The sequence below is a fragment of the Dromiciops gliroides genome, chromosome 2, assembly GCF_019393635.1.
Source record: "Dromiciops gliroides isolate mDroGli1 chromosome 2, mDroGli1.pri, whole genome shotgun sequence".
NCBI classification, from domain to species: domain Eukaryota; kingdom Metazoa; phylum Chordata; class Mammalia; order Microbiotheria; family Microbiotheriidae; genus Dromiciops; species Dromiciops gliroides.
Window position 1 is genome coordinate 123,970,898 of NC_057862.1, and position 26,501 is coordinate 123,997,398.

The 26,501-nt window shown below is 40.6% G+C and overlaps 1 protein-coding gene across 2 annotated transcripts in view; it reads left to right on the forward strand.

The window, feature by feature from the left end:
* NTRK3 (neurotrophic receptor tyrosine kinase 3) overlaps positions 1-26,501 on the forward strand; it is a 474,280-nt gene that overhangs the window by 387,055 nt on the left and 60,724 nt on the right. For both annotated transcript variants that reach the window (XM_043987406.1, XM_043987407.1), the window contains exon 13: positions 18,285-18,415. In XM_043987406.1, coding sequence (XP_043843341.1) covers positions 18,285-18,415 — 131 coding nt within the window. The remainder of the gene's footprint in view (positions 1-18,284; positions 18,416-26,501) is intronic.

A 26,501-nucleotide genomic window follows, 5' to 3' on the forward strand; every position in this document is an offset into this window, starting at 1 on the left:
TATTGTCTCAGCTAGTTTGAAATGTCCTAGAAAAAGAGTGTCTATATCCTATGGAAAAAGAAGTATATATGTGTGTGTGTGTGTGTGTGTGTGTGTATGTATGTATGTATGTATACACACACATATAGGTGTATATATCTATGTATGTATGTATACACACACACACACACACACACACACACACATATATATATATATATATATATATATATATATATATATATATATATATATACACACACACACAATACCACCCCAAACAATAATAGCTTACACTTCCATGGTACCTTACAGTGTCTAGATTTGGAAGCTGACTTTCAGGGAAGTGCACTATCAAGTCAGCAGAACCAGTGCCTTACCCAAAGTCACACAGCCAGTAAGCAGCAGGTTCATGCCATGACTTAAGCTTGGAGTTCTGCATTCAGAAGGTAAAGATCTGAATCCAAATCCTCTGTGACTTTGGGCAACTCATTTTTACTCCCCTGGGCTTCTATTTCCTCAGCTTTAAAATGAGAGGTTTGAACTCCAACCCTTCTAAAAACCTTTCTACCTCTAAACATATGATCAAATATCTTTTTTAAATAAACATTTTTATTTAAAGTTTTGAGTTCCAAATTCTATCCCTCCTCCTCACTCTCCCTTCCCCTCTCCATGGGGTAGTAAGCAATCAGATATAGGTTATATATGTGCAATTATATAAGAAATTACCATATTAGTCATTTTGTATAAGAAAACTTGAACAAAAGAAAAAAGAAAGTTTAAAAAAATAGCATGCTTCAGCCTGTGTTTGATCAATATAATTTCTTTCTTTGCAGTTGGATAGTATGCTTCACCATTAGTCCTTTAGGACTGTCTTGGATTATTGAATTGCTGAGAAAAGTTGTCATTCACAATTCTTAATTGAATGTTATTGTTGTAGCTATGTACAACATTCTCCTGGTTCTGCTCACTTCACTATACATCAGTTCATATATGTCTTTCCAGGCCTTTCTGAAATCATCCTGCTTGTCATTTCTTATAGCACAATAATATTCCAGCTTGTTTAACCATTCCTCAATTGATGGACATTCCCTTGATACCCAATTTTTAGCCACTATAAAAAGTGCTATAAATATTTTTGTACAAATAGATTCCATATCTTTTGGCACTTGATTCAGTGCTCCTTCTGGTTCCTTTATGTAAATGGATCTTGGTTACTTTTCATATCATTTTAGGGTAGGAAAAATGGAGGTTGGATTTCTTGACACCAAGGTAAGAAGGCTATATCTTTGATTTTATTGATATAGAGAGTTCTTAGGTAAGGAAACTCTCTCTACCGATGCAGGTTGGCACCTTCTCTACCACTTACTTACTGTCTTAGAAAGTTTCTCAAGAGCTTCGAGATTAAGTAACTTGACCAGGATCACATATTTGGTAAGTGTCCGAGGCTGGATTAGAACCCAGGTCTTCCAGATTTTTTGGCTACCTCTCTATTCACTACTGGCCCTGATAAATAGCCTCATGTACATAGTTATATATTTCTGAACATCTATCCTGCATTCTGCTTACCATGGAATGAGAAGGAAATGTATCTAACTTCAAGGAGAAGAGAAGGAATAGCTCCTTTCAGTCAATGAGTGCATATAGGCTTTCACTGAGGGCAACTGTGTGCTGCAGTGGATAGAGTGCTGGGCCTGGAGTCAGGAGGACCTGAGTTCAAATCCAGCCTCAGATACTTACTAGCTGTGTGACCTTGGGCAAATCATTTAATCCTGCTTGCCTCAGTTTCTTCATCTGTAAAATGAGATGGGGAAGGAAAGGGCAAACCATTCTAGTATCTCTACCAAGAAAATCCCAAATGGGATCATGAAGTCAAGAGTCAAACACAACTGAATAACAATAGCAAGTCTTTCACTGACTGTAATATTCTCAGGATTGAAGGAACACAGAGGTTCTGTGGAAAGGGCAGTGGTGCCCAAATACTGGCCTTTAGGAGAGCAGGCTACAGAGGAATGCAAAATAAGTGACAGGAGCCTAAGCCCTGCATAGTGGAGGGGGGGGAGGTGGTGGGAGGTAGGGAGAGAATCAGCAAGCATTTCAGATCCAGCTGGGGAAACTGCAATCAAGCTCCAGGCAAATCAAAAGAACTGAGAATGGATGGCATGGTGGGAGCTGAGTGGCTGAGGAAAGAGGCAAAGAGCAGGCCATCAGCGGGGCTGACGTCACCTGCAGAGAGAAGGGGAAAGTGTGTGCATGTGCTTGTGCATGTGTGTGTTTGTCGTGTGTTGAGGAGTGGGGGAGTTAGGAGAGGTTTGCTCCTAAAGAAAGAAGCAGAGACCTAAGAGGAAGAGAAGGGAACCTAGAACTGCAAGCTGTGGGCAGGGCACACTCACACCCACACCCCCCCCCACACACACAGAGGCAGAGTGCTTTGAAGGTTCTCAAATGTACCAACAGCAACCGGAATATCAAACCAAGGTCATTTTAAAAATGAGAGCTGTGGATACCTCCAGCTGTTGGGGGAGGGAGAAAAGCTAGGATGGGGTTTGGGTGGGGAGTCACCTGCCAATGAAGCTTGAGAAGATCAAGTTCTTTGGGGATCACTGGTGTCTAGTGAGTGATGGAAAGAGAGAGGTGCTGAGGACACATGGAGGTTCCAAGTCTGCCCTATCCCTACATCCCTGAGTGACACGAGGTAAAATTTATTTCCCCACTAAGAGCCCCCCCCCACTCAGCTTAGAACAAAGGTGACCATTCCCAAGATAAGCCTATTTCACCTCTCACCCATCACCAACATAGGCAACATTTACTTACCTCACACTTAGTCACTCAATTTCTGGTGGAAATGAATAAATTCTCATGGGCAGATGCAACTTTGGAATGGCTTTTGCATCTGGCTGTCTCTCCCTCTTACTCAGTTGCTTTATGATCACAATGTCATTATAGGGGAAGAGTGACAAATTCTTTTTTTAAATTCTGGTGTCCTCCCAGTCATGTTCCTATGGTTACACTAACTGAGGACTAGAAGGCCTCAGGTGCTGAACTAGGTAAACCATGAGCAAGTGCTATCCAACAGTCGATCTTGAAGGAAGGATTAGTAGGAATTAGAGGAAGAGAATGTATTTAGTTCAGTATTTTCTTTCTTTAAAAAGGAAGGGCCTGCCTTTCATCCCTACTTTTGGGGAAAGCTGAGGCTGGTGGATGGCTTGAGTTCAGAGTTCTGGGTTTAAGTTGGCTAAGCAGATCAGATGCCCAGACTAAGTCTGGCACCCAGCAAGTGGGGAAGGGGTCATGGTGGAAGGACCAGGCTGCCTAAGGGGTGACAGACTGGCCACATTGGAAATGTACCATATCAGCTCTTTTACCAATCAATAGAATTGGGCCCATGAGTGGCTGCTACAATTCCAGCCTGAGAGAGATAGGGAAATCTAGTCTCATCAAAACAAAGTAAAAATTTTTTAAAAAGGTGTTGGGGGTTGGAGGAAGGTTCAGGAGACAAACCAGGAAACCACTGGCCAGTGAATTTAACATCTGGTGTAGGGAAACTCTTGGAAACCAGCTCAGAGGATGTGGTGGGAAAACACCTGGAAAAGCAAAGATCGACGAAGGGGGAAAGCAAGGATTCTGGCTCAGGGAGGACATGCGTAACTAATCTGCTGGCTGCTTCACGGACAGAGCTGCTGAGACAGATAAGATGAGTTGAGTGGAGGCCACGGGCCTTGAACAAGCATTTGAAAAGGTTCCACTTCAGATTAATGGCTCAGAAGAGAAAGTTCCAGAATGGGAGGTGGATTGAAGTGGGGATGTTGGGGTAGGTGGGGGAAGCAAAATGTGACTGGTACAAAAACTGGCTTGAGGAAAGAGAGTCATAAATGGAAACATCACTCCTTGGATGGAGTCCTACCTGTTGCATTCCCCCAGGATCCTCTGACAGACTTTCTTATTCATAATCTTTCCCCTCCATTTAGAGGAGGAAGTTGGTTGTATGAGCCTCCTTGTAAATGTCTGATTGAAAGGGGCATTTAATAACCAGAGATAGAAGACAGAAGGGGAAAGGGAAGGTAGGTGGGGGACACAGTGTAGTCTGAAAGCAATGAGGTGGGGCCCTTGGCCAGCAGACTGAAAAGAACGTTTTCTAGGAGATAAAGAGGAAGCATCTGGGAGTGGAGTTGGGGAGAGTGGGTCAGTCAACAGCCCCCAATGTTGGGGAGAGGATATGGGGGATTAACATTGAAGGCTCATCCACATCCGCCTCTGCACACAGCTGTGGTAAGAATGGGAAGCCAAACACTGGGGCCCTTGAGAGAGGGCCTTTTTCCTCTGGGAGGAGGTGGATGACTTACAAATGAGGGGAAAGGTTCTGGAAGGTCATTCCTGACCAAGTGAGTTTAAGCTTTGAAGGAAGATGGAAGACACAGACTTATTCATGGAAAGACACAAAATAGTAAGTATACTCTCATGGTGGTATTAGGTTCCAAACTTCTATGGATTAGTATTCCCTTCAGAAATCCAGTGAACAAATAGAATAATTATTAAAATATCTAAGGCTATAAGGTTTATGTTTTGAGAAGCATCATGGAATAGTGTATAGGTTGTCAGCTTTGGAGTCTACTAGGTTTGTGTTTGAGTCCTGCCTCTGACAAATGCTAGTTATGTGACCATGGGTATGTCACTTAACCTCTCAGTGCCCCTTGAATTTCTCTAAGAGGATATGTTTCAAACACTATCTATATCTGTAGAGGGAATTTCCACACCCAGAGAACCCCACATTTTGAGATCTTAGATATAACCCCTCTCCCCCCAAAATTAATTAAATTCTAGCTTTCTCCTAACCAACTGTTCTTCTTGTCATTGAAACTCAAGTTTTAGATAAGCCAATGAATCACTGACCATGTCAAAGGTTATTTAAGCTTACATATATTCCTCATAGGTGAGCTGAATCAGTCAACCATCCTTGGGTTGACCTGTTACTCTTCTAATACACAAGTTTATTTTATAAATGTTATTAGTTAATTTGCAAATATTTGGTAGGTACCTATCTGAAAAGTATTGTGGTAGGTACACAGATATATAAAACAAAATATTTATCCCTCCAAAATAGCTAGAATCTTGTTGGAAAATGTGAAAAGATAACCAACAATTAGAGGTGAGGAGAAAGGTGTTAAATGAACAAGCCATATAGGTAAAAAAACAGTAAGAGAAATTCACAAATGAGAGATCATATCTGCTGATATCAAGCAGAAGAGGCTTTACAGAAGAAGCAAGATTTGAACTGGGATTTGATGGATAGCAAAGGCATTACATGGAAAGGAGAGATCAGGTATTCTAGATGAAGGAAATGGTGTGAGAAGAAATGAGAAAGAAAAATATTTTTGTTCAGATGACAGTGGAAAGAGACTGCTTATGATTCAGGGTTCGTGTTGGGGAATATTAGGATGTAAGTGTGAAAGGCTATTTAGAGGATGGATTATTAAGGGACTCAAATGCCAAGCCAAGGATAAATCTTGCAGGCAAAGGGGAGCTATTGGCCATTTTAAAGCAGGGAAGTAACATTGCCATGAACAAGATTCTTTACTTTCCCTTTGCATTTATGCACATTCTAGTCAATAGCTAGGGTTTACACACCTCTCTGGAAGTCTAGGGATCGAAATGTTGCCCTGTTCCATTACTTCTGAGCTAGGACAGGGTTACATATGGGCTGCCAACATGTGACCTGGGGATGTAGCTCAGTGAAGTGTAATACTTCTCTAACTTTTTGTTCTCAGGATACCTTTATACTTTTAAAATTACTGAGGCTCCTCCTCCCCCAGAGCTTTCATTTGTGTGTTATATCAATTGATATTTATCTAAAACATCTTATTATTACTATGAAATAGTTTTGATATCCCAGTCCTCCTGAAAGGGTCTTGGGCATGCCTGGGATACCCAGACCATATTTTGAGCACCATTGGTATAGTGGAATGAGCACAGGATTTAGAGTCATCTGTGACATGAAGGAAATGGACTTGTTAACCTCTGAAGTCCCTTCCAGCTTAAAGTCTATGATCTTATGTTCTGTGATGCTGTGAACTTGAAGTGGTATGTACGTCAAAACACTGAATTCTCTAGCCTCTCTCATGGTTCATTAATAATCCTTTCTATTGCCTTTACTTGATCCTTCTTACCATAGAGTAGAAACTCATAAACTGTCTCCCAAAGAGCACAACAATATTAATTTTAGTTCAGAGATCCATGGTGGTAGAATTAACTTCTTCACATGTGCTTCCCTTTGGGATTTATCTTGGTGACAAAAGAGTGAAGCAATAGAAAGGGTTTGAGGGATAAGTGGGATGCCAGTGAAGAGATGCCAGGGGAATTCCCCAAGAGAGGCAGTTGTAAGAGAAAGTGCTTTCTGGGGAAGTTGAGAAGAGACAGGAGCATTTCATCTGGACTTTAGAAAGAGCACTCCACAATGTCATATTTGAAAAGAAACACCCAGGCCAGAAGAGGATCCCAGAAGGAGGGAAAGAGAATGAAAGAGGAGTTGAGAAAGTAGTAGAGGAATGGATTCACTCAAAAATGAGCCTGAGATCCATCTTTCAGCACCTAACTTTCTCACTCCAGATGGCTTTACTTCTGAAGTTCTCTTGCTCTGTAAGCTTGGCTGGGTTATTCAGTTCTTAACGAGAGCCAGAGAAGACCTTTTATCATAGTGTATCCAGATGGGGGATTAGGAAAGTTGGGTATCAATGGGCAGAGTTGGGGGATGATGGGGAATAATTGATAAAGAAGCCTAGGGCAGAAGTACTACATGGTCAATAAAAGATTGGGCTCTGTCAAATGGCTTGATGGACTTTCAGCCACAGAGCTCAGAGTGGCACTTAGGAGAGGAGACATTTATTTGAACTTTAGCCTCACTTTCTGAACTTCTTGAGTCAGGAAACGTGAGCTGGAAACCTCCCCAGAACAAATAGTACTGTGAGGTCTTCAGTTTTCACTATTTCCAGAAATAGCAGCCTTTCCTTTCCTTTCCTTTCCTTTCCTTTCCTTTCCTTTCCTTTCCTTTCCTTTCCTTTCCTTTCCTTTCCTTTCCTTTCCTTTCCTTTCCTTTCCTTCCCTTCCCTTCCCTTCCCTTCCCTTCCCTTCCCTTCCCTTCCCTTCCCTTCCCTTCCCTTCCCTTCCCTTCCCTTCCCTTCCCTTCCCTTCCCTTCCCTTCCCTTCCCTTCCCTTCCCTTCCCTTCCCTTCCCTTCCCTTCCCTTCCCTTCCCTTCCCTTCCCTTCCCTTCCCTTCCCTTCCCTTCCCTTCCCTTCCCTTCCCTTCCCTTCCCTTCCCTTCCCTTCCCTTCCCTTCCCTTCCCTTCCCTTCCCTTCCTTCCCTTCCCTTCCCTTCCCTTCCCTTCCCTTCCCTTCCCTTCCCTTCCCTTCCCTTCCCTTCCCTTCCCTTCCCTTCCCCTTCTTCTTCTTCTTCTTCTTCTTCTTCTTCTTCTTCTTCTTCTTCTTCTTCTTCTTCTTCTTCTTCTTCTTCTTCTTTTCTCTCTCTCTCTCTCCCACTCTCTCTCTCTCCCCCTTCCCTCCCTCCCTCTCTTTCTTCTCTGTGAATCTTAGATATCAACCTTTATCTTAAGGACACCTGCAGTTACCTCAGATTTTTCAATAAAACACCAAGTTTGAAGTTCAAACTGGAAAAGAGTTGGGGGTGGGGGATGGTGGGAAAAGAACCTGGGATAGTTGAAGATCTGTTATTTCACTTTTATCCTAGTTTTGAGCACAACTATTTAATTTGAGATTTATTAAACCTTTACTATATGCAAGATATTGTGTCAGGTATGAAAATAAAATACTTGCTGCCCTCAAGGAATTTACTCTCCACTGGGAACTTACAACATGTATGTGAATAGGTAGATTCAAAGCACATACAAGCCATTTCAAGGGGTATAAAAGGCAAAGGGGAAGGGGAGGAGGGAACATCAGGAAAGGCCTTTTGTAGAAGGTGGGACCTGAGCTAGGGAATCCTACAAGATGGAGATGAAAAGGGAATACATTTCAGACATGAGAGATAACTTGTTCTAAAGCACAGATATGGGGAGAGGGGGATGATAAATCAATCTGTTATTATGGTCAACGTGGTTTTTGTTACTTCCTGGACCATCTGTATCATACATACTCTTCCTCACCTCTTTAGCCTTTGTATTTCCTGCTCCTCAATTTCTCCTTTGGTTTCATTGGCTTCCCATCTTCTTTTCCTCAACTGGTTAAGTCACCACACCACACCATATTTCAGTTCCTTTTTACCAAGGAGTGGAGCTCTACAAAAGAGAAGGCTTCCAAATACTGAGAGGGATGTTGAGAAGACTGAACAGGCTGGTTAGAAGTACAAAAGATCTATGTAAGTAATCCTGGATCAATACCACAACCTTTCAACCCTAGCTTCAGGAATGGGCCAGAGCTCTTTGTCTCTTAATTTAAATATCCTTTCAAATTTTCTATATTGAAGCCAGTAGTCTAGAAAAGTAACCAATGGTCAAAGCTTATATTCCAAGCACCCAAGCAATACATTGCCAAGAAACCCCCCTTCAGTCCTTCTACCCCCAAACATCCTCGTTGTGTAATCTAAACTCCCAACTATACCCCAACATTATTCCTGCCCTTCTTTTCATAGTCCTTTAAACAGTCCAAGTATTATGATATTTGAAATCAGGCAATTGTTAAGGGGAACATTTGTTGAATACAAAATAATAATGGACATTATTTTTATTTGTTTAAAACTAAAACAACCAAACTTATTTTAACTTAACATCATGATTTTACTTAAAAATTCAACTTATAATTATAAGACACAAAATATCAATATGCCTGGGTACACCTGGCACTATGGTTAGGTAGAACCTATGAAGCTGCTGATAGATGACTTTCTCCTTCCTTATAGGAGTCCAGCTCACTCAAATTCTGTACACAAATTGAGTTATTATTGTATTAGGAAGACAATTCACCATTGTTGGTGTGAAATGGTTCAGACGATCTGATTGGATGATCTTTACCAGTTTACCTGACCTAGTTTCTCCTATTGTACTTGAGAATTAGTTGTTGGTGATAGACCATTGTGAAGTGTCTGATAATTGGGTTGGCCAAAATGTTAACTTAGTACTGACTCAACAACACTGGAGAAACCAATTCTAGTCCCACTAAAATCTAATTGAACTTTATCTTTAGTTTTACTTTCCCTATTGGGGGAGGGAGGCAGTTAAAAGACTAGATTAAAAACCAGTTCAAGTTATAATGCTCCTCATAGACACAGAGTTATATTAAATCCAGTGATGTAGATTGAACAATTTAGAGAAAGGACAATTGCAACTAGTGATCAATTCAGTAGTCCTATCTTCCTTGCAATTCCCTTCCCTTTACAGTCTAGGTTCAGGGCTGGGCCTATTTTCCCCCTCCTACTACTACAAAAGCATGTGTCTGGGACTCTGGGAAGGCCATTCTTCTCTATTCAAGTAAATTCCATTTTGAATCATGTGTAATTAAATGTGTGGTACTGAATTAATGTTTTATTCTGAGTGTTTTGGCAGCCAGAGGCCCTATAGTCTGGCTAGCGGAAAGAAAATACACTCTTCTCAGTGATCCTTCTTTCCTTTCCACAGTTCTCTCTTCTTCCTTTTTTTGATAAGAATCCACCCAACCCCCACCTATAATAGTTCCCAAGCCTTACTCCCTACTCGTCTCTGAACCATTGCTGCTCTAGGTAGTATCTCTTTCATAGGTGGTCTGGAGATGATGCATTTTGCTGCCACTCCTTGTCCTGAAAATGTTACCCAAATAACCAACAAGCATCTAATATGTACCTGTTATGTGCTAAGCAGAGTGCTAGGTGTTAGGGATAAAAAACCAAAAATGAATCAGTCCCTGCCCTCATGTAACATACAGTCTATCACTTTATCTCTGGTATTTTCAGATATCAGGGACAGTGGGAGGGTCTGTGGTAGGATCAGTGATGTTATAAAACTTCCCATGGTGAGAAGAAACATGCTAAGATACTATTCTGGGTGTCAGAAGACCAAGGCTCTCTACCCATCTTTGACACTGATTTAATGTGTGACTTTGACAAAGGTCTTTGTTAGGTCTCAGTTTTCTGAGAGGAACTGAGCCCTTATCTTGGGCCTTTGGACTACTAGATGATGTCTAAAGGACCTTCCATCTCTAAGATTCCATAATTCTATGAAATGAGCAGATAGTCCATGTAAATAATAGCAGAAATGGGTATCCACAAGAACATAAGTCAGATCTGAATTGTAAAGGAAGCAGAAGTATGGTCATCCCCAAATTTCTACCACCATCTGCTTTGTCATGGAGACCACATGCTGGAGTAGGGTCATTGCAGAAGAAAGACCCTGACTATTAGGAGAGGACTAGAAGATTTCATCAGGTTAAGAAGAACAAAGAGATAGGAAGGTAGTGGAGGTTGGTGGTTGATCTGAACAATGGAATGGATCCAGAGACTAGTTAAAAAGTAGATTTCAAAATGGACTGTGGGCAAGGGGCAGGTAGTTTAGGAAAGCCAATTAAAGATCAGCTGAGAAAGCAGTTGGCTGGGCTCATGGTCCTCTGAGGACCTCCTTCTCTCAGCTGCTTAGGCAATAGCCTTCAGTGAAGGATTAGCCTTGAGCTGCCCTCATGTTTACATGCAAGGGACTTTCACAGCCAGCAATCTTTAGAACAGTAATTAGAAAAAGTACTGAGGTGGCAAATGAAATTCTGTTTAGGCATTTCCACTTTGTTACATGTCTGACTGAGGGGCAGAATTCACCTTTAATGACAGAGCTTGCTGTTTGAGCAAGGATCAAGATACACACTAGAGCTTGGGGGCCTCCATTATTTATGATCACATTTTCTGGGGCAATCTGGTGCCTTCTCGATTGATCAACAACAATTGCTAGTGTGCAGCTGCCTTTGATTTGGATTTTTTTTCCCTTCATCCTGATTTTGGAGGCTTTAAGGAAAACATGGAAGGAGGAACTAGGGATCAGTACATTTAAGCAGTTCATAGGATCAATAATTTAGGCAATTCATAGATTATCAATAGAGATAGAAGGAACTGTAAAGATCACCTAGTCTAGTCCCTCATTTGCAAGTGGGGAAATGATCCTAGACATGTTAAGTGACTTGTTTAAGATCACACAAGTAATGCATCAGTAAATTATTTGTTTCCCTATCCAAGATCAATCTCTCTCTCTCTCTCTCTCTCTCTCTCTCTCTCTCTCTCTCTCTCTCTCTCTCTCATATCAATCTATTAGCAGCTTGCTGCTACAGTGGATAGAGTGATGGGCCAGGAGTTAGGAAGACCTGAGTTTAAATCCAGCCTCAAACATTTACGATCTGTGTGACCTTGGCCAAGTCACTTAACCTTCATTTGCCTCATTTCCCTCAACTGGTAACTAATAAATGGAGTTAACAATAGCACTTGCCTTGAATAATTGTGAAGATCAAATTACATACCATTTGTAATGTGCTTAGCACAGTGCTTGGCATAAAGTAAATGCTATTTTTCCCTGCCCCCTCCCCCCATCGATATATCATCTATCCTTGATTGTAACTCAGGATTCTGACACCAAATCGATTTCTCTTTCTACTTCAGTGAGCCCAGTTGGCATGAAGGCATAGCCAGGGGCAAACCCATGCTATTTTCTTTTGTAATAAAATTACCCACCCCTCACTATATTTCCTCCAATAGTTGGGCCATGTTTCAGATTAAGAAGGAATTCTAATGACTCTCTCCTTACCACATGCTCTGTTGTGGGAGGCATAGTAACCAAGACTAGAAAGGTAATAAGATTGTTATACTCTGTCCTGGTCAAATCATACCTGGAATACTGTTCAGTTCTGGGCTCTATGGCAGAGTATGGTTTCCTTATACCAATAAACTGGAGAGCATCCAGATGAACTAACCAGAATGGTGATAGAAATAAGAGATCAGGCCATATGAAAATTGATAGAAAGGCTTGCATTCTTTAGCCCAGAGAAGGGAAGAATTTTTTGCACTATGATGAGTCTTCAAACATATAAATAGCTGTCATACTGGAGAAGGAATCAGAGTTCTCCTTGGCCAGCAGATAGAACTAGGAATAATGAAGGATTATTGCAAAGAGGCAGACTTTGGCTTGGTGTGGGGGGAAAACCAAAATAAAACATTGTTTTCTAATAATTTGAACTTTCCAAAAGTGGAATGAACTACTTCTAGAGGTTATGGGTTCCCTTAATACAAGGTCTTCAACTGAAGGTAAGATTATGCTTTATCAGGTAGGTTTGTAAAGGGGATTCTTGTTCTAATTAGACTGGAAGGCCCCTAAGGTCCTTTCCAAGACTGAGGTTCTGTGATTCTAGTAAAAGAGAGGCTATGAAGACTGAGAAGGAGCACCTCTGTTTGACTAGTGAAAACAAATAAAGCTGGATTTGCCATCAGATGTCAATTTCCCCTATTGGGTAAGTCAATGATCCACTGGACACCAATAATGTGGTATTGTGTGCCTTCTTCCCATCCTTTACTTGCAGACAGCATAATCACAGTATACACAATTGCAGTGCACTCTGATGATTCCTCTATTTTGTACACAAAACTGTAGAACAAACTCCAGATTGATCCCAAGGCATTTAATTTAATCTATAGGCATCTCCATGGACTTTAGCAGGGTAGGGGATTCTCCTAGATAAATAAGTTCTAGATCCAGTGGGCCTTTAAGATGGAACCCCTCCTCCCAGGCTGTTAGATTATTTTTTAAAATTAATAAAGTATTTTATTTTTTCCCATTACATATAAAGATAGTTCTCAACTTTTGTTTATTCAAGCTTTCCAATTTCAGATTTTTCTCCCTCCCTCCCCTCCCTTCCCCCTCCCCTAGACAGCAGGTAATCAGACATAGGTTATATATATGTATATGTATATGAATATACATAATAACATTAAACATATTTCTGCATTAGTTATGTTATAAGAGAAAAATCAGAACAATGATGAAAAACCTCAAAATAGAAAAACATCAGCACCAAAAACAAAAGAAATAGTATGGTTCATTCAGCATCTATACTCCACAGTTCTTTTTTTTTTTTCCTGGATTTGGAGATCCTCTTCTGTCATGAGTTCCCTGGAACTCTTCTGTACCATTGCATTGGTGAGAAGAATATAGTCCATCACAGTAGATCAACACTCAATGTTGATGATACTGTATACAATTTTCTTCTGGTTCTGCTCATCTCACTCATCATCAGCCCACGCAAGAACCTCCAGGTTTCTCTGAACTCCTCTTGCTCATCGTTTCTTACAGCACAATAGTATTCCATTGTATTTATATACCATAACTTGTCCAGCCATTCCCCAATTAATGGGCATCCCCTCATCTTCCAATTCCTTGCCACCACATAAAGAGCAGCTATAAATATTTTTGTACATGTGGGTCCCTTTCCCCTTTCCATGATTTCTTTGGGAAAAAAACCCAAAAGTGGTATTGCTGGGTCAAAGGGTATGGACAGCTTTATTGCCCTTTGGGCATAATTCCAAATTGCTCTCCAGAATGGTTGGATCAGTTCACAGCTCCACCAACAATGCATTAGTGTTTCAATTTTTCCACAGCTTCTCCAAAATTTATTATTTTCCTTTTTTGTAATTTTAGCCAATCTGATAGGTGTCACAGGCTGTTAGATTATTAATGAGCATAACCTGTAGAACAGAAAAAGAAAGGACATTTAAAAAGGCTTAGGTCAGTTTTTGATGCATAGAGATGCTTCTGCCATACCTCTCTACCTTCTGAGTTACAACTAATACTCCTTTTGGAGTCAGGCTTACTGCTCTGGGCATTTCTTCTAACAATTCCAGGATATGACTCTCACAAACTATCCTGCTTTATTTCTGGAGTGGTCAGGTTCATAGCTTCAGGGAACCCTATTTAATGCTTCCAGACCAAACAACCCTCTCATTCTAATAGAGAACCCCATATTCCTCTGAGTTAGAGATTGGGAGATCTTCCCACGACCTTCATTTGCTTTGTAGCTGGCAGCTAACCCCCTTCACACTCTCCTCCCCCAGTCCTCCTCCCTCTTTTCCCTCTCCTGATGTTCTGGACTCTGTGCCTTCATGATCTGGCCTACAGTACAGCCAGGCAGTAAAAAGAGATTGATGCCCTGTCCTCCATGGAAAATCCATCATTGTTTGGCTCAGGGGTCAGATGGCTTCAACAGAGTCAGTTTTGAACAGCACTCACTATACAATCTAAAAGTAAAAACAAACACAAGAACCCAAATAAAAGAAAAGACATCAGAAAAAGAAAATGCTGAGTTGTGACTATTCCCCAAGGCCTAACCAGAGCCAGCCCCTTCCTGGCCCCTTCCCAATTCTTCTACCCCCTCAACCACTGTTCTCAGTGACTTCCCTATCTTCTCTGAAAAGCTCCAAGGATAAAATTTTGGCTCTTTCCCTTGAGAAGTATTCCCAGAAGAGCTCTTGAAGGAACTGGATTAGAAATAGAATTGTGAGATAAGAATAGTGAAGGAAAAAAAATGTGTGCATGCCTGGGGGTGGGGTGAATATCTTATTTTCCTTTCCTCTCAATCTAATCTGGTATCTGGTAGTGAAATGGGGCAAAGAAGGATCAGAGAAAAAAAAACAACACCAAAACACCTCAAGTAGCATTGTAGAGTCTTATCTATTGAATTCAATTAATGTGTACAGAAGGCTGAGTTTTATAAGCTTGGTCTGCCTAATTGAAGTCATTTCCCATCCCCTCACTTCTCACCCTGTATGCCTCATGAAGTCTCTTCTCTTTCCTGTGCTTAAGAAAGACAGATCTGCATTATTAACACTTTCTAAAGTCTAGACAGTCAACACAACAATAAATCAAGCCCTTATTTGTAGCATTTTCTGACTTTTGAGGTGTAAATGCTCATAATGAAAATTTAACAATAAAATTTAATAAGCTGGTTTGAGCTGGTTCCAGCACACCCCTGTTTATTCCATGTTGAGGGAACGGCATATATGAACACAAATTTGTAAATTTAAAATATATACCAGATAAATATAATGTCATTGAGAGGGTGCTAACAACAGGAGGAATCAGGAAAGACATGAGCCTTGAAAGGAGCTAGGAGTTCCCCAGGATAGGAGAGAAAAAAGGGAAGATTCCAGGGTTGGCAGATGGCTTATGAAAAGACAAAGGGTGCAGCTAGGTGGTGCAGTGGATAAAGCACCAGCCCTGGATTCAGGAGGACCTGAGTTCAAATCCGGTCTCAGACACTTAACACTTACTAGCTGTGTGACCTTGAGCAAGTCACTTGACCCTGATTGCCCCACCAAAAAAAAACAAAGACAAAGAAGCAGCTGACTAGGTTTAGTAGGGGTGAGACACAGGAAGAGATAGAAGGCTTGGGAGAGTATAGTCAGATAAAAGAGTTTCCGGGTTATTGATTGTAGAGGTAGAATACTTATGGGGGATAAGAATATGAAGGGTGTGACTATTCACAAGTGTGGATGAGGTTGGTACAGACCACGGGAGATGAGGTTGATAATTGACAAAGCAAGGGAATTTGTGTGGAAATCAACATATAAATTCCCTAAGTAAAGGGGTCAGAATTGGAATGAGGAGAAGACCATGCAACAAGTCTGAACTCCTTGAGGAGGTGGAGAGAAAATCCTGAGACAAGTAGGTAACTGCTTTAAGGATCTGGATTGGGTGATATATCTGATATATCTGAGAGCGACTCTCAAGGAGGAAATGTTGCTGAGTCACAGTAATCAGAGGAGGGTCTAGAAGTGTCCAGTGTGTTGAGCAGCTGTGGGGATGAAGGGATGAGAGAATGCAGAGCTACAGCAGCAGAGTCTGGCCAGGGATGCAGTATTTCTGGAGAGGGGGGAGGTGAGTGGGGGGAGGCAGTTTCCATGATTTCAAAGAGAGAAAATGAACACGAGAGGAAGAAATCATATAACAAGGATAGTTTTTTTTTCACAATTGAATGGAGACAGAGGGATGAATCATAGGGTTCAATGGACAGGGAAGCTGGAGTAGAATTAAGGTAGGGCTGATGTGGATGGACATGAGGAAGGAAGCAGGGAGTGATAGCAAAGGAAGACAGTTTCCCCTTGGGCACCCTTACAACTCCCAATCACAGAGATTCTGAGTGGAAGGGAGAGTTTGCTCATCATCAAACCCTAGATTATTATATTCTAGTCAGTAACAATGGAAGCTGTACCCCAGAACTCAGTAGAGAGTAAGTTTGATTATAATGGCCTAAGCAAAAGATGGAAGCAAGCAGGAGGCAAGGCAGGTGGCCTTCCCCTGCCACAACCCAACACACTCCTCTTGTTAGCATCCCTATTATTATTGAGCTTCCCACTATCTCTCCAGCCATGCATGTGCATGTGCATAATCTAGGAGTCATTCACCACTCATTACTCTCCTTCACTTCCTATAACCAGTCAGTAGACAATGGCAAGTGGCCTATGTTTGGGCCTCAGTCCTGGTTTCCTTCTGGTGGCCAGGTAAAAAAGGGCAGGAGCCAAGATCCAGATAGTAGGAGATCCATGTCTAGGTTAAAGAGAACAGAGGTGTGGTTGATTTACTTACCTCTTAATCATCAATGAAGGAAAGTGTGATTCAAGGTCCAGCTAGTCTTAATGTAATTTGATTTTTCTACCTCTCAGTGGGATAGTGTTGTCTCTAGTCTTTTTTTAGATCCTGAGCTTGGTCTATATGTAGTGTCCAGGTGGCTTAGTGGTGAGGGGCAGGGGCAGGAAGCCAGATGGCAAGAGACCTGTGTCTGGGCCCTAATCCTGCTCTGGGCTTGGTATACAGGTAGTCTAGTGGCAAGAGGAAGGTGACGCCACTCAGCTTATCTACCTCAGTAGGGGTCAGTGACTTCTGTTGCTAAAGGAGGAGGGCTCCAGGATATCACTTTCACATACATACACACACACACACACACACACACACACACACACACAGATTCTCACTCTAGAAAGACAACTTGCTTGTATGAAACCCTTTGGAAGGGTCATTTGCGAGCAGGCTGGAAATAATTAATGCTATATGCAAATACCACTTCTTCTGAATCCTTCCAGATGGGTTATCTGTCTGTCAGTCAGTCAACAAGCATTTATCAAGCTCTTAATATGTGCCAGGTATCACGGTGCCTCAGGATACTGAGTTCTGGGGATACAAAGGTAGCTGTACTTTGAACTTATTCTAGGCAACTTAAAAAAAATATCATAAAACATTAGATTTGAGAACATGCCGGTCATCTTGTCCAACCCTGCCTGGAGCATGAAATCTTAAGGCAAAGGAACAATAGTAATGTTTTCATAATTCATTCTGAAAGCTATTTGGAATGAAACTAAAAAACAGGATAACCACACACACACACACACACACATACACACACACACACACACGCACACACACACGCACACTCAGAAATCTTTACTTCCCATCACATTTTCTGTAGCTCACCTGGGACTACCTGATGTGTCCTTTGCTGTCAGTTCTATTTCCATACCCGTCATATGAGATGTGCCTCTTGCTTGGTCTTGTAACATAATAATATTAATATAGATCTCTATTGGGCTTCTGCCTACTGAACAATTAGTGAAAAGGTCAATGGGTATTCCCTGTGGACGTCTCTTTCATTACAAGACCTGTTCCTATTGCAATCTCATTGTAGCATTTCTTTGGAAACAAGTTGTGGGGAGGTGGGGCTGAAAGTGGCTTCCTGTGGGGCCCTAATTAATTGGTTAAATGGTTTGGAACAGTAACAGTCCCTTATATTTATCTAGGACCTTTCCCTGAGAAGCTCATGAGGTTTCCTTACCAGAAGCTCAGCCATCTTCTCCACCCCTCCCAGATGGTAGGGAATAGTCACATGATAAATTCACCATATTAGAGATCAGGCTTGACCTGCTTAAAGTCTTATAGGAAATCTTGTATGGGTTTGGGGCCCAAAGTGTTGCTTCTACCTCTAGGCCAAGTAATATGCTGCCACATCATTTCTGTAGAAAAGGAAGAGAATGATGATGGTGATGATTGATCAATTGAAGATAATTTATTACTTATGTAGCTTAACATGCTTTCTCCTAACAACACTATGAAATAGATAGTTTAGAAATAATTTTGCCCATTTTATAGTTGAAAAAATAGGACCAGAGAGGTTAAGGTATTGGTCCATGGTCACACAGCTCAGACAGTAACAGAGTTTGGACTTGAATGTAAGTCTTCTGACCTCAAGATTGCAAGATTTAGCACAGATGTATAGGATTGAGTCCTCCTTATACCCTCCCTTTTTTCCATCTGCAGATGTCCAGCACATTAAGAGGAGAGACATTGTGTTGAAGAGAGAACTGGGTGAAGGAGCTTTTGGGAAGGTATTTCTGGCAGAGTGCTACAACCTCAGTCCAACCAAGGACAAGATGCTGGTGGCAGTGAAGGTGAGTCTCAGAGGCATGTGGAAGCAAAGCAGCCGAGCTGGCTAAGAGCCCAAGGGGAGGGAGGAAAACCACTTTGCCCATTACAGGATATTGTGCTAAATTGATTGGGTTACATGGAAATGAAGGACCTTGCCTCAAGGTCAGTTCATTCTCCCCATCTCCAAAAGACTTTTTTTTCCTTTGGAAAGAGCCAGGGGCCATTGGCATGTGGCACCATAGTGGGCTAAGAGTGAAAATGGATATGACAGTATATGGAAGGCCTTGACCTGGTGCTGGTACTCCAGACTTATAAATTGTTCCAAACACTGAATGTCTACCATTTTTCTTCTTCTTCATCTTTGGCTTTACTTATAAGCTTCACTGGCAGAGCCGACATACAAAGTCTTAGTGATAGAAAACCAATTTGTTATGAGATGGGCTTATAACATCCACCATCTGCATGGCATCTTTGGGGTCCCACTGCTCTTAACTGGAATGCATCTCCGACAATTTTCTCCCACATGTCAACTTCCCTATGGAAGCTAAGGTTCCAATGGGAGTTTTCCCACTCACTGAAAAGCTCCACACATTAGGAACACATACTCAGCTACCATCTGTGGTAGAGGCAATGGATACCATTCATATTCACTCAGAGCATCAGTTGTTTTGTGTTTCTATAGCTTTAGGGAAAGTGCCCTCTGGGTTCTACAAAGCTCAAATGATTTGCAGACATGGGATATGCCCAAAGCAGAAGCGGCATGGAAGATCCTTCCAATACTGGGGTTGATCCTCATGAGATCAGAGAAGGAGTTAAAGCTTTGGGAAACGCAGTATAATAAGGGGTGTGTGTGTGTGTGTGTGTGTGTGTGTGTGTGTGTGTGTGTGTATCTAGGCTAGAAGCAGTAAGAAATGAATATTTCTCTTATATTTAATAACTAATTATTTTATTGGGACCAAAGTGGTTTTTTTTCCCCCTTTTCTACTTCCATATCTAGAAACCAACCAGTGTGGTCAATTTCTCTTACAGATGTACTCAGGCCAATATCTAATTTGACACTAAAAGAAATTCTCAGTTTAGACCAATGGGTATATTCCTGCTCGTTGTGTTTGGTCAGATGGGTCCTGGAAAACAGGTGATATGGAAATTGATGTCTCTGATCAATATTTGAGTGACCTAAGTCATTCCAATATAGCCTACCTCCCATTTGTTTAAACAATCAGAGTTGAGGCAGCATCCCTAGGGAATACCTCCTATTTGAAGGACATATAAACTGTGACCCCCACCACCATTAGCAGTCTTTGGTCTAAGAGAGATAACCAAATGACCAACCTTTTATTAATAACTTGCTGGCCTTTATTATTAAAATGATGAAATTACCCAGAAACTATGTCTCAGAACTTTTTAATCGACACAGAGTAATCTATATCTCTATCTGTGTTAACTTGAAGAATCACTTTATCTTTCTGGGTATCAATTTCCTTCTTTGTAAAATGAAAGGATTGGAATAAGTGAATCTTAAGAAAAGAGACCTCTGAAAAAGATTCAGGGGACATGAGACCTGGGTTCACATCCTGGATGTGCCACTTACTGTTCAAATCACTTCACTTTTGGGGCCTTAGGCAGACATAATATGTATTTATTAAGCACTTATCATGTGCCCGGCACTGTGGTAAGTGTTGGAGACACAAATATAAGCAAAAAGGAATTCAGTTCCTGACCTCAAGAAGGTTACATTCTTATGGAGGAAGACGACACATAAAAGGGAGACGAAAAGTGGGGTGGGAGGGAGAGAAGTTAGCCATGCAGGGGCAGGATGAAGAAATCTGAAGACTTAGAAGTGCAGCCAAGAAGGGGATGAAGCAAGCACAGGCAGACTGGGATGGTCCCCAAGATGGAGGGCCCTGGTAAGCAGTCACCAATAGGAGAAGGGGGCCAGTTACAAGGCTATAACCCTTCCTTCCTTCCTTCCTTCCTTCCTTCCTTCCTTCCTTCCTTCCTTCCTTCCTTCCTTCCTTCCTTCCTTCCTTCCTTCCTTCCTTCCTTCCTTCCTTCCTTCCTTCCTTCCTTCCTTCCTTCCTTCCTTCCTTCCTTCCTTCCTTCCATCCACAAGCATTTATTAGGCCCTTACTATATGCCAGTTTAAACTCTGTGGATACAAAGAAACAAGTAAAAAATCCCCTGACCTTAATGAGTTTACACTCTAATGGGAAAATGTCCAATATGGATTGACTCTAAAAATGACAGCTGCATTTTTATACTCATAGAAATGTTGTTGTTCAGTCATTTTTGTCATGTCTGAATCTTCATGACCCCATTTGGTATTTTCTTGGCAAAGATACTGGGGTTTGCCATTCCCTTCTCCCCATCATTTTACAGATGAGTAAATTAAAGCAAACAGGGTTAAGTAGTTTGCCTGGGGTCACAAAGTTACAAAGTGTCTGAGGGTGGATTTGAAATCAGAAAGATGAGTCTTCCTGACTCAAGGCCTGGCACTGCACCACCTAGCTGCCCCACTCATAGAAATACAACAATCATACTCTTTTCCCATAATCACCTAGAGCCTTTTCTATTTTTTTTCAGGTGTGAGGTGGGAAGCAGGGGGATCTCAGAGCCATGAGACTTTGAATCTCCCCACCCACCTGGTCAATGCCCCATTAGACTTGTCAAGGTCCTTTAGAAGTGACTTGTCACTCTGTGGTGAAGTCCAAGTTTTAGATGGTTTCTGCTTCACTCAGGCTTTTGCTCATTTGTGGCCTTTGTGAGGAAAAGGGTCAAATTCTCCCCAGTCAGGAGTGATGGAATCTGAAAGTAGCTATGCATATATGTGACTGCATCCTCATCACCTAATAAACAAGTCACTGTGATCTTTTCACCAGCCCTTCCACATCATCTCTCAATTTTGGTCAGAGCAGAGCAAGAAAGATTGAAAAAATTCAGTACTTGAAACAAATGGTGATCTTGGATATTCCAGAAGTTTGGTCTTCCTTCAGAGTAATTTCCTATCTTCATAGAGTCATGAACAAGACTACAGTTTAAAAAAACAAAAACAAATACTATGAGTGTAAATACATTGGCAAGCCTTTATTAAGGATTGAGTAAATTCTCAATATAACCATTACTATTATTTATATAGCACTGAAAATTTACAAAGTACTCTCATTAAGTGTTTAATAATAACCATAATAATAAAAAATAAAATATGATAAAATGAAAATGCTGAAATGTATAGAACAAATTAGTTTTCACAAAACACTTTCCTCACAACAACACTGTGAGGTAAGAAGTGTATTATTATCACCATTTTACAGGTCAGGAAATTGAGCCTCAGAAAAAGATAAGTGACTTGTTCACTATTGAGATATGAGGGTGTACATAATTGTGTTATTGTGGACATTCAAGTGTGACTATAAATATTTGTGAATGTTTAACAAATATAACTGTATCCAAAAGTATGGGTGGTTACTACCCCTCTAAAAGTAGTCCCCTTGAGAGGTCACATATTTTTTGCAAGGGTGCTGTTACTTTTGCATGAAATATACTTGGAATTTCTTTGGGGATTAGGGTAATCAGAGGACCAAAGATGAGAGTTAGGAGAAACTATAAAAGTGATCTAGTCCAACCCCTTCATTTTACAGATAGGGAAACTGAGGCACAAGGGAGAGAAGTATCTTGTCCAAGGTCACACAGGTAGAGCTGGGCTAGAAATCTAGATCCTTTGACTCCAGACCCATCATTCATCATCCTATACTGTGATGGAGCATGGACTTTTAAATGTCCTCAATGGTGACAAATCATTGACCTTTTAGAGTGGTTTTGATTTTTGGAAGCTGTGAAATAGTTTCATCCTTGAATAAAGCGAGCAATCAAATTGAGTTTAAAAAGCCTGGAGTGCCCTAAATTAATAAAGCTTCCCAACAGTTATTTCACAAGCAGGCAAAGCCATGTGAGCATAATTGAGAGAAATTGGTAGCCTCCCAAGGAGACTACTAAAAAGAAGATTGTACTCTTATGGAGGGATGAGTTCTGGCTTGTTTATTTGTGACCAACAATTGGTCACTTTCTAGTGACACCTTGAATAAGTGCTATGGATACCCAAAGGGAGGCTCACCTAAATCAGTAGGACATGGAACCCATTGATAGAAGCTCTCATTAAAAAATCAGGGATTCTTGTCTGTGATATATACAACATTTAATAGCTTTTTTCAGTTGGGAATGAGCAGATCCCTTTCTTCTTGAATCACCAATACCTCTTCTCAAGCCTGTGGTGGTCCCTTAGACACTCCTTGGCTCCACTGAGCCTTACTTAGCTTGCCAAAAATTGTACTGTTTCCAGTACATAATGAAGTAAGAATAGAAAATTGTTTGCTATTCAGTCATCCCTCCTTTCTTTGATAGAAAAGTTTATGGAGCTCAGCTAATGGCCCTGGAATTTGGCTTTGTATAAATTAAAAATGTCTGTTTTCTTCTCCAATGTGTGCAGCATGCATGTGTGTACATGTCATGTACACATTTGAATATTTCCAAAGATCCAGGATTGTATCAATACAGATACTTGCTCCACTGATGCAGATTATAGATGGTTTTCTTTTAATTTAAAATTTTTTCTAAGCTTATTTTTTTATTAATAGTTGCTGACATTCAAATAAACACAAGGAAAAGAATAATCCTACACAAACCCATATACTCCAACTTGTTTACAGTTTAGTTTAAAATGTGTATATTAATTTTTAACAAAATAATAACAAAAGCATCCTGTTTGTTCCATACACACGTCTGTTCTCTTTTTATTCTGTGAATATTCTTTTCCAGATTTGGTCACTTTTATTATTATTATTCCTTTAATAATGTGTTCTCATATTGTTTTCTTCATTCTATATCCTGCTTCATATAAATCTTGAGGCAATTCTTTGTGAGTCGCTATGGCCAAAAACAAAACAAACAACAACAAAAAACCAATCATCACTTAGAGGCCAAGCTTCTACAGATGAACCTTTCTAAATTTTGACAGGATGCTTTTCTGATGACACATAACAAACAACCCATCTCTAGGGCTCTACACAAAACCTTTGGCAGGGCTTACTAGAATTTGTGTTTTTAAGAAACCAAGGATACTTCTGTGCTATGATAAGGCTTCTGAGGAGGTTCTCAGGATTTTGAGCTGGGAAGGATTATGTTGGAGGTTATATCATCTAACACCCTCATTTTACATATGAGGAAACTGAGATCCAGAAGGAAATAACTTGCTCCAAATTATACACGCATACATTATACTTGCCACTGAGGCACTTCCTAAGGAGCTAAATATATGCTTTGAACCAGCAATCATGGTTATATGTCATATATACACATAAAAACACAACACATATATGGGAATCATGGTTATATTTATATATACATACGTTACAAATACATATATACATATATGTACATATATGGAGTATTGGGGGAGGAACAAAGAGAACATAGTTTGGCTTCATCAAAGAATAAGGGGGAATAAATGTCCTTGGAAATTTAGCTTGCGAGCAGGTTGTAAAGAATTTTAAATGCTAAAAGGAAGGAATTGTAGTTTTGTCCTAGAGTCAATAGGGAGTTTCTGGAGTTGATGAAATAGGAGGAGGGTCATGGTCAGATTTACATTTAAGGAAAATCACTTTGGTAGCAGTGTGTAGGATGGACTGGGGCAATGAGAGACTTGAGGAAGGTAGACCAATCATGAGGCAGTTGGAATAATCTAGTTGAGAGGTGATAAAATAGCAACATATCCATATATTAAGAAAACTTAATATTCATTGACCCATACAAAATCAGATCCCAACCAGATAAAGCAAAATGGAAAGAAGCATTCAAATGTACATGTGTGTGCTTGCACACACATATACACCCACCCACCCACCATGATGAATATATTAAATGACTCTAAGGAATTATGAACTGATGAAAAGAATTGTACTTTTGACACTAATGCAATTTTTCTTTTCATCCAACTAAATACCCCTACTTAATCTATAAGGCAAGATGAAGTAGCATTAGAGGAAATGAAATCAACCTAAATACAAATGTGTAGAAAATACTAGGAAACAACCCCTTTCTTCTTCCCAAAGTAGAAGAGTGGATGAGGGTAGTATAGAAGGCACAGAAGTGAATGCTCTCTTCAAATATTTGAAGGGTAGGTTGTTAAATAGATTAGAGATTATAATTGTTCTGATAGTTTCCTTTTTTTGAGGCAATTGGGATAGGGGTCACATAGCTATTAAGTGTCTGAGGCCAGATCCAAATTCAAGTCCACAGTGCCTTATGCACTCACCACCTAGCTGCCCCTCTACTTGTTTGCACAGAGGTAGTTGTATGCTGATAAATATTTAGCAACCAACTCTCTGGGTGGGGTGGAGGGGTGGGGGATATACATGCACTGATTTTCAAGTTTAATCTGAATTATTAACATTTCCTCTATCATTACTAGGCAGTCATCAAAACAATGACTCGAGCCCTGATTTTTAATTTTTGTTGATTCAGAGGCATAAATGTCCATATTGAATATTTAACAACTGGGGACAACTAGGTGGCACAGTGGATAAAGCATTGGCCCTGAATTCAGGAGGATCTGAGTTCAAATAGGCCTCAGACACTTGACACTTATTAACTATGTGACCCTGGGCAAGTCACTTAACTCTCACTGCCCAGCCTCCCCCCCCCCCAAAAAAAAAATAACAACCAACTCATCTGAGCTAATAGGAACAACAAGGAGCAATGGAAAGAAATTACAGAGCCAGATGCTGGTTTGATATAGGTGGGGGTGGGAGCATTCTAAGGATAGAGTCATCTAAAAGTAGACAGCATGGGCTGACTTTGGAGGCAGTGAGTTTACCTCCACTTGATGTATTCACATCAACCTAAATACTTGATGTGAATACATCAAGTGGAGGCTGAATAGCCCCTGGGACTGGGAATGAGAGTAGGGGAGCGGGAAGTGGGATTACAGTGGGGACTCTTGGTCAGGTAACAAATAAGATCATATAGCCTCAGAGTTCTCTTCAAATTCTAAAATTCATTAGTTCTGTGAGAATGAGTATGCTGTCACTCATTTTGAAAGAATTTTTCCAAAATTTCAGATATCTTGAGAGGCAGTGTGGTATGTTAGAAAAAAAAATCATTAAACCATGAAACCAGAAACCCTGAATATTCATACTGATTTGACCATTTACTCACTATTTTAGTATGGCCATTATCCTCAAATCTCAGTTTTCTTGTCTATAAAATGGATTCAATATACTACCTAGCTCATTTGAGTCTTTCTTCTATTTCCTTCCCCTCTTTCTCCTCATCCTTCCACTTCCTCCTCTTCTCCCCCTCTCCCTCCTCTATCATCATCATCTTTATCATTCTTCAAGGTCATTTTTCCGTATTTCTTGCCCATGGCCATGCAAAAGAACAAAGATGGATAAAAGGCAATCTAATAACGGGCAATACCATCCTGTGCCAAAGGATTAGGCTCTGATTTTAGAGTCCCAGATGGAAAGTCATTGCCTTCTCCTAGTCACCTAAGGCCCAGTCTCACTATTTAAAACTCAAACCCATCTTATTGCCTCTTACCTATTTGTAGTTAGTTGGAATAGTAAAAAGTGACAGATTTGGAGTCAGAAATAGCTGAGTTTGAATTCAGCCTCAGATAGTTACTATTTGACTAAATAAATCACTTAAATTCTCTGTGTCTCAGTTTCCTCATCTGAAAATGAGAGATAATCTCCATGATCCCTAAAGTTCCTTGATCTTTAAACCTATGATCATCATAATAACTGTTAGCTCCCTTCTTTCAGCAATAATGAAAGTACTTTGCAAGTCTTAAGGTGCTATAGGATGTGAGCTATTATAATTATCTATTCTTTAAAATATATGGGTCTGAGGTTTCAAGTATAAAGTCCATTTTAATGTTAGAAATGACGTTGATATTGAGCAAAAAAAAAGGAAAAGAAGAGCAAGATATTTTTTTTTTCTTTTTTAGTGAGGCAATTGGGGTTAAGTGACTTGCCCAGGGCCACACAGCTAGTAAGTGTTAAGTGTCTGAGGCCGGATTTGAATTCAGGTCCTCCTGACTCCAGGGCCAGTGCT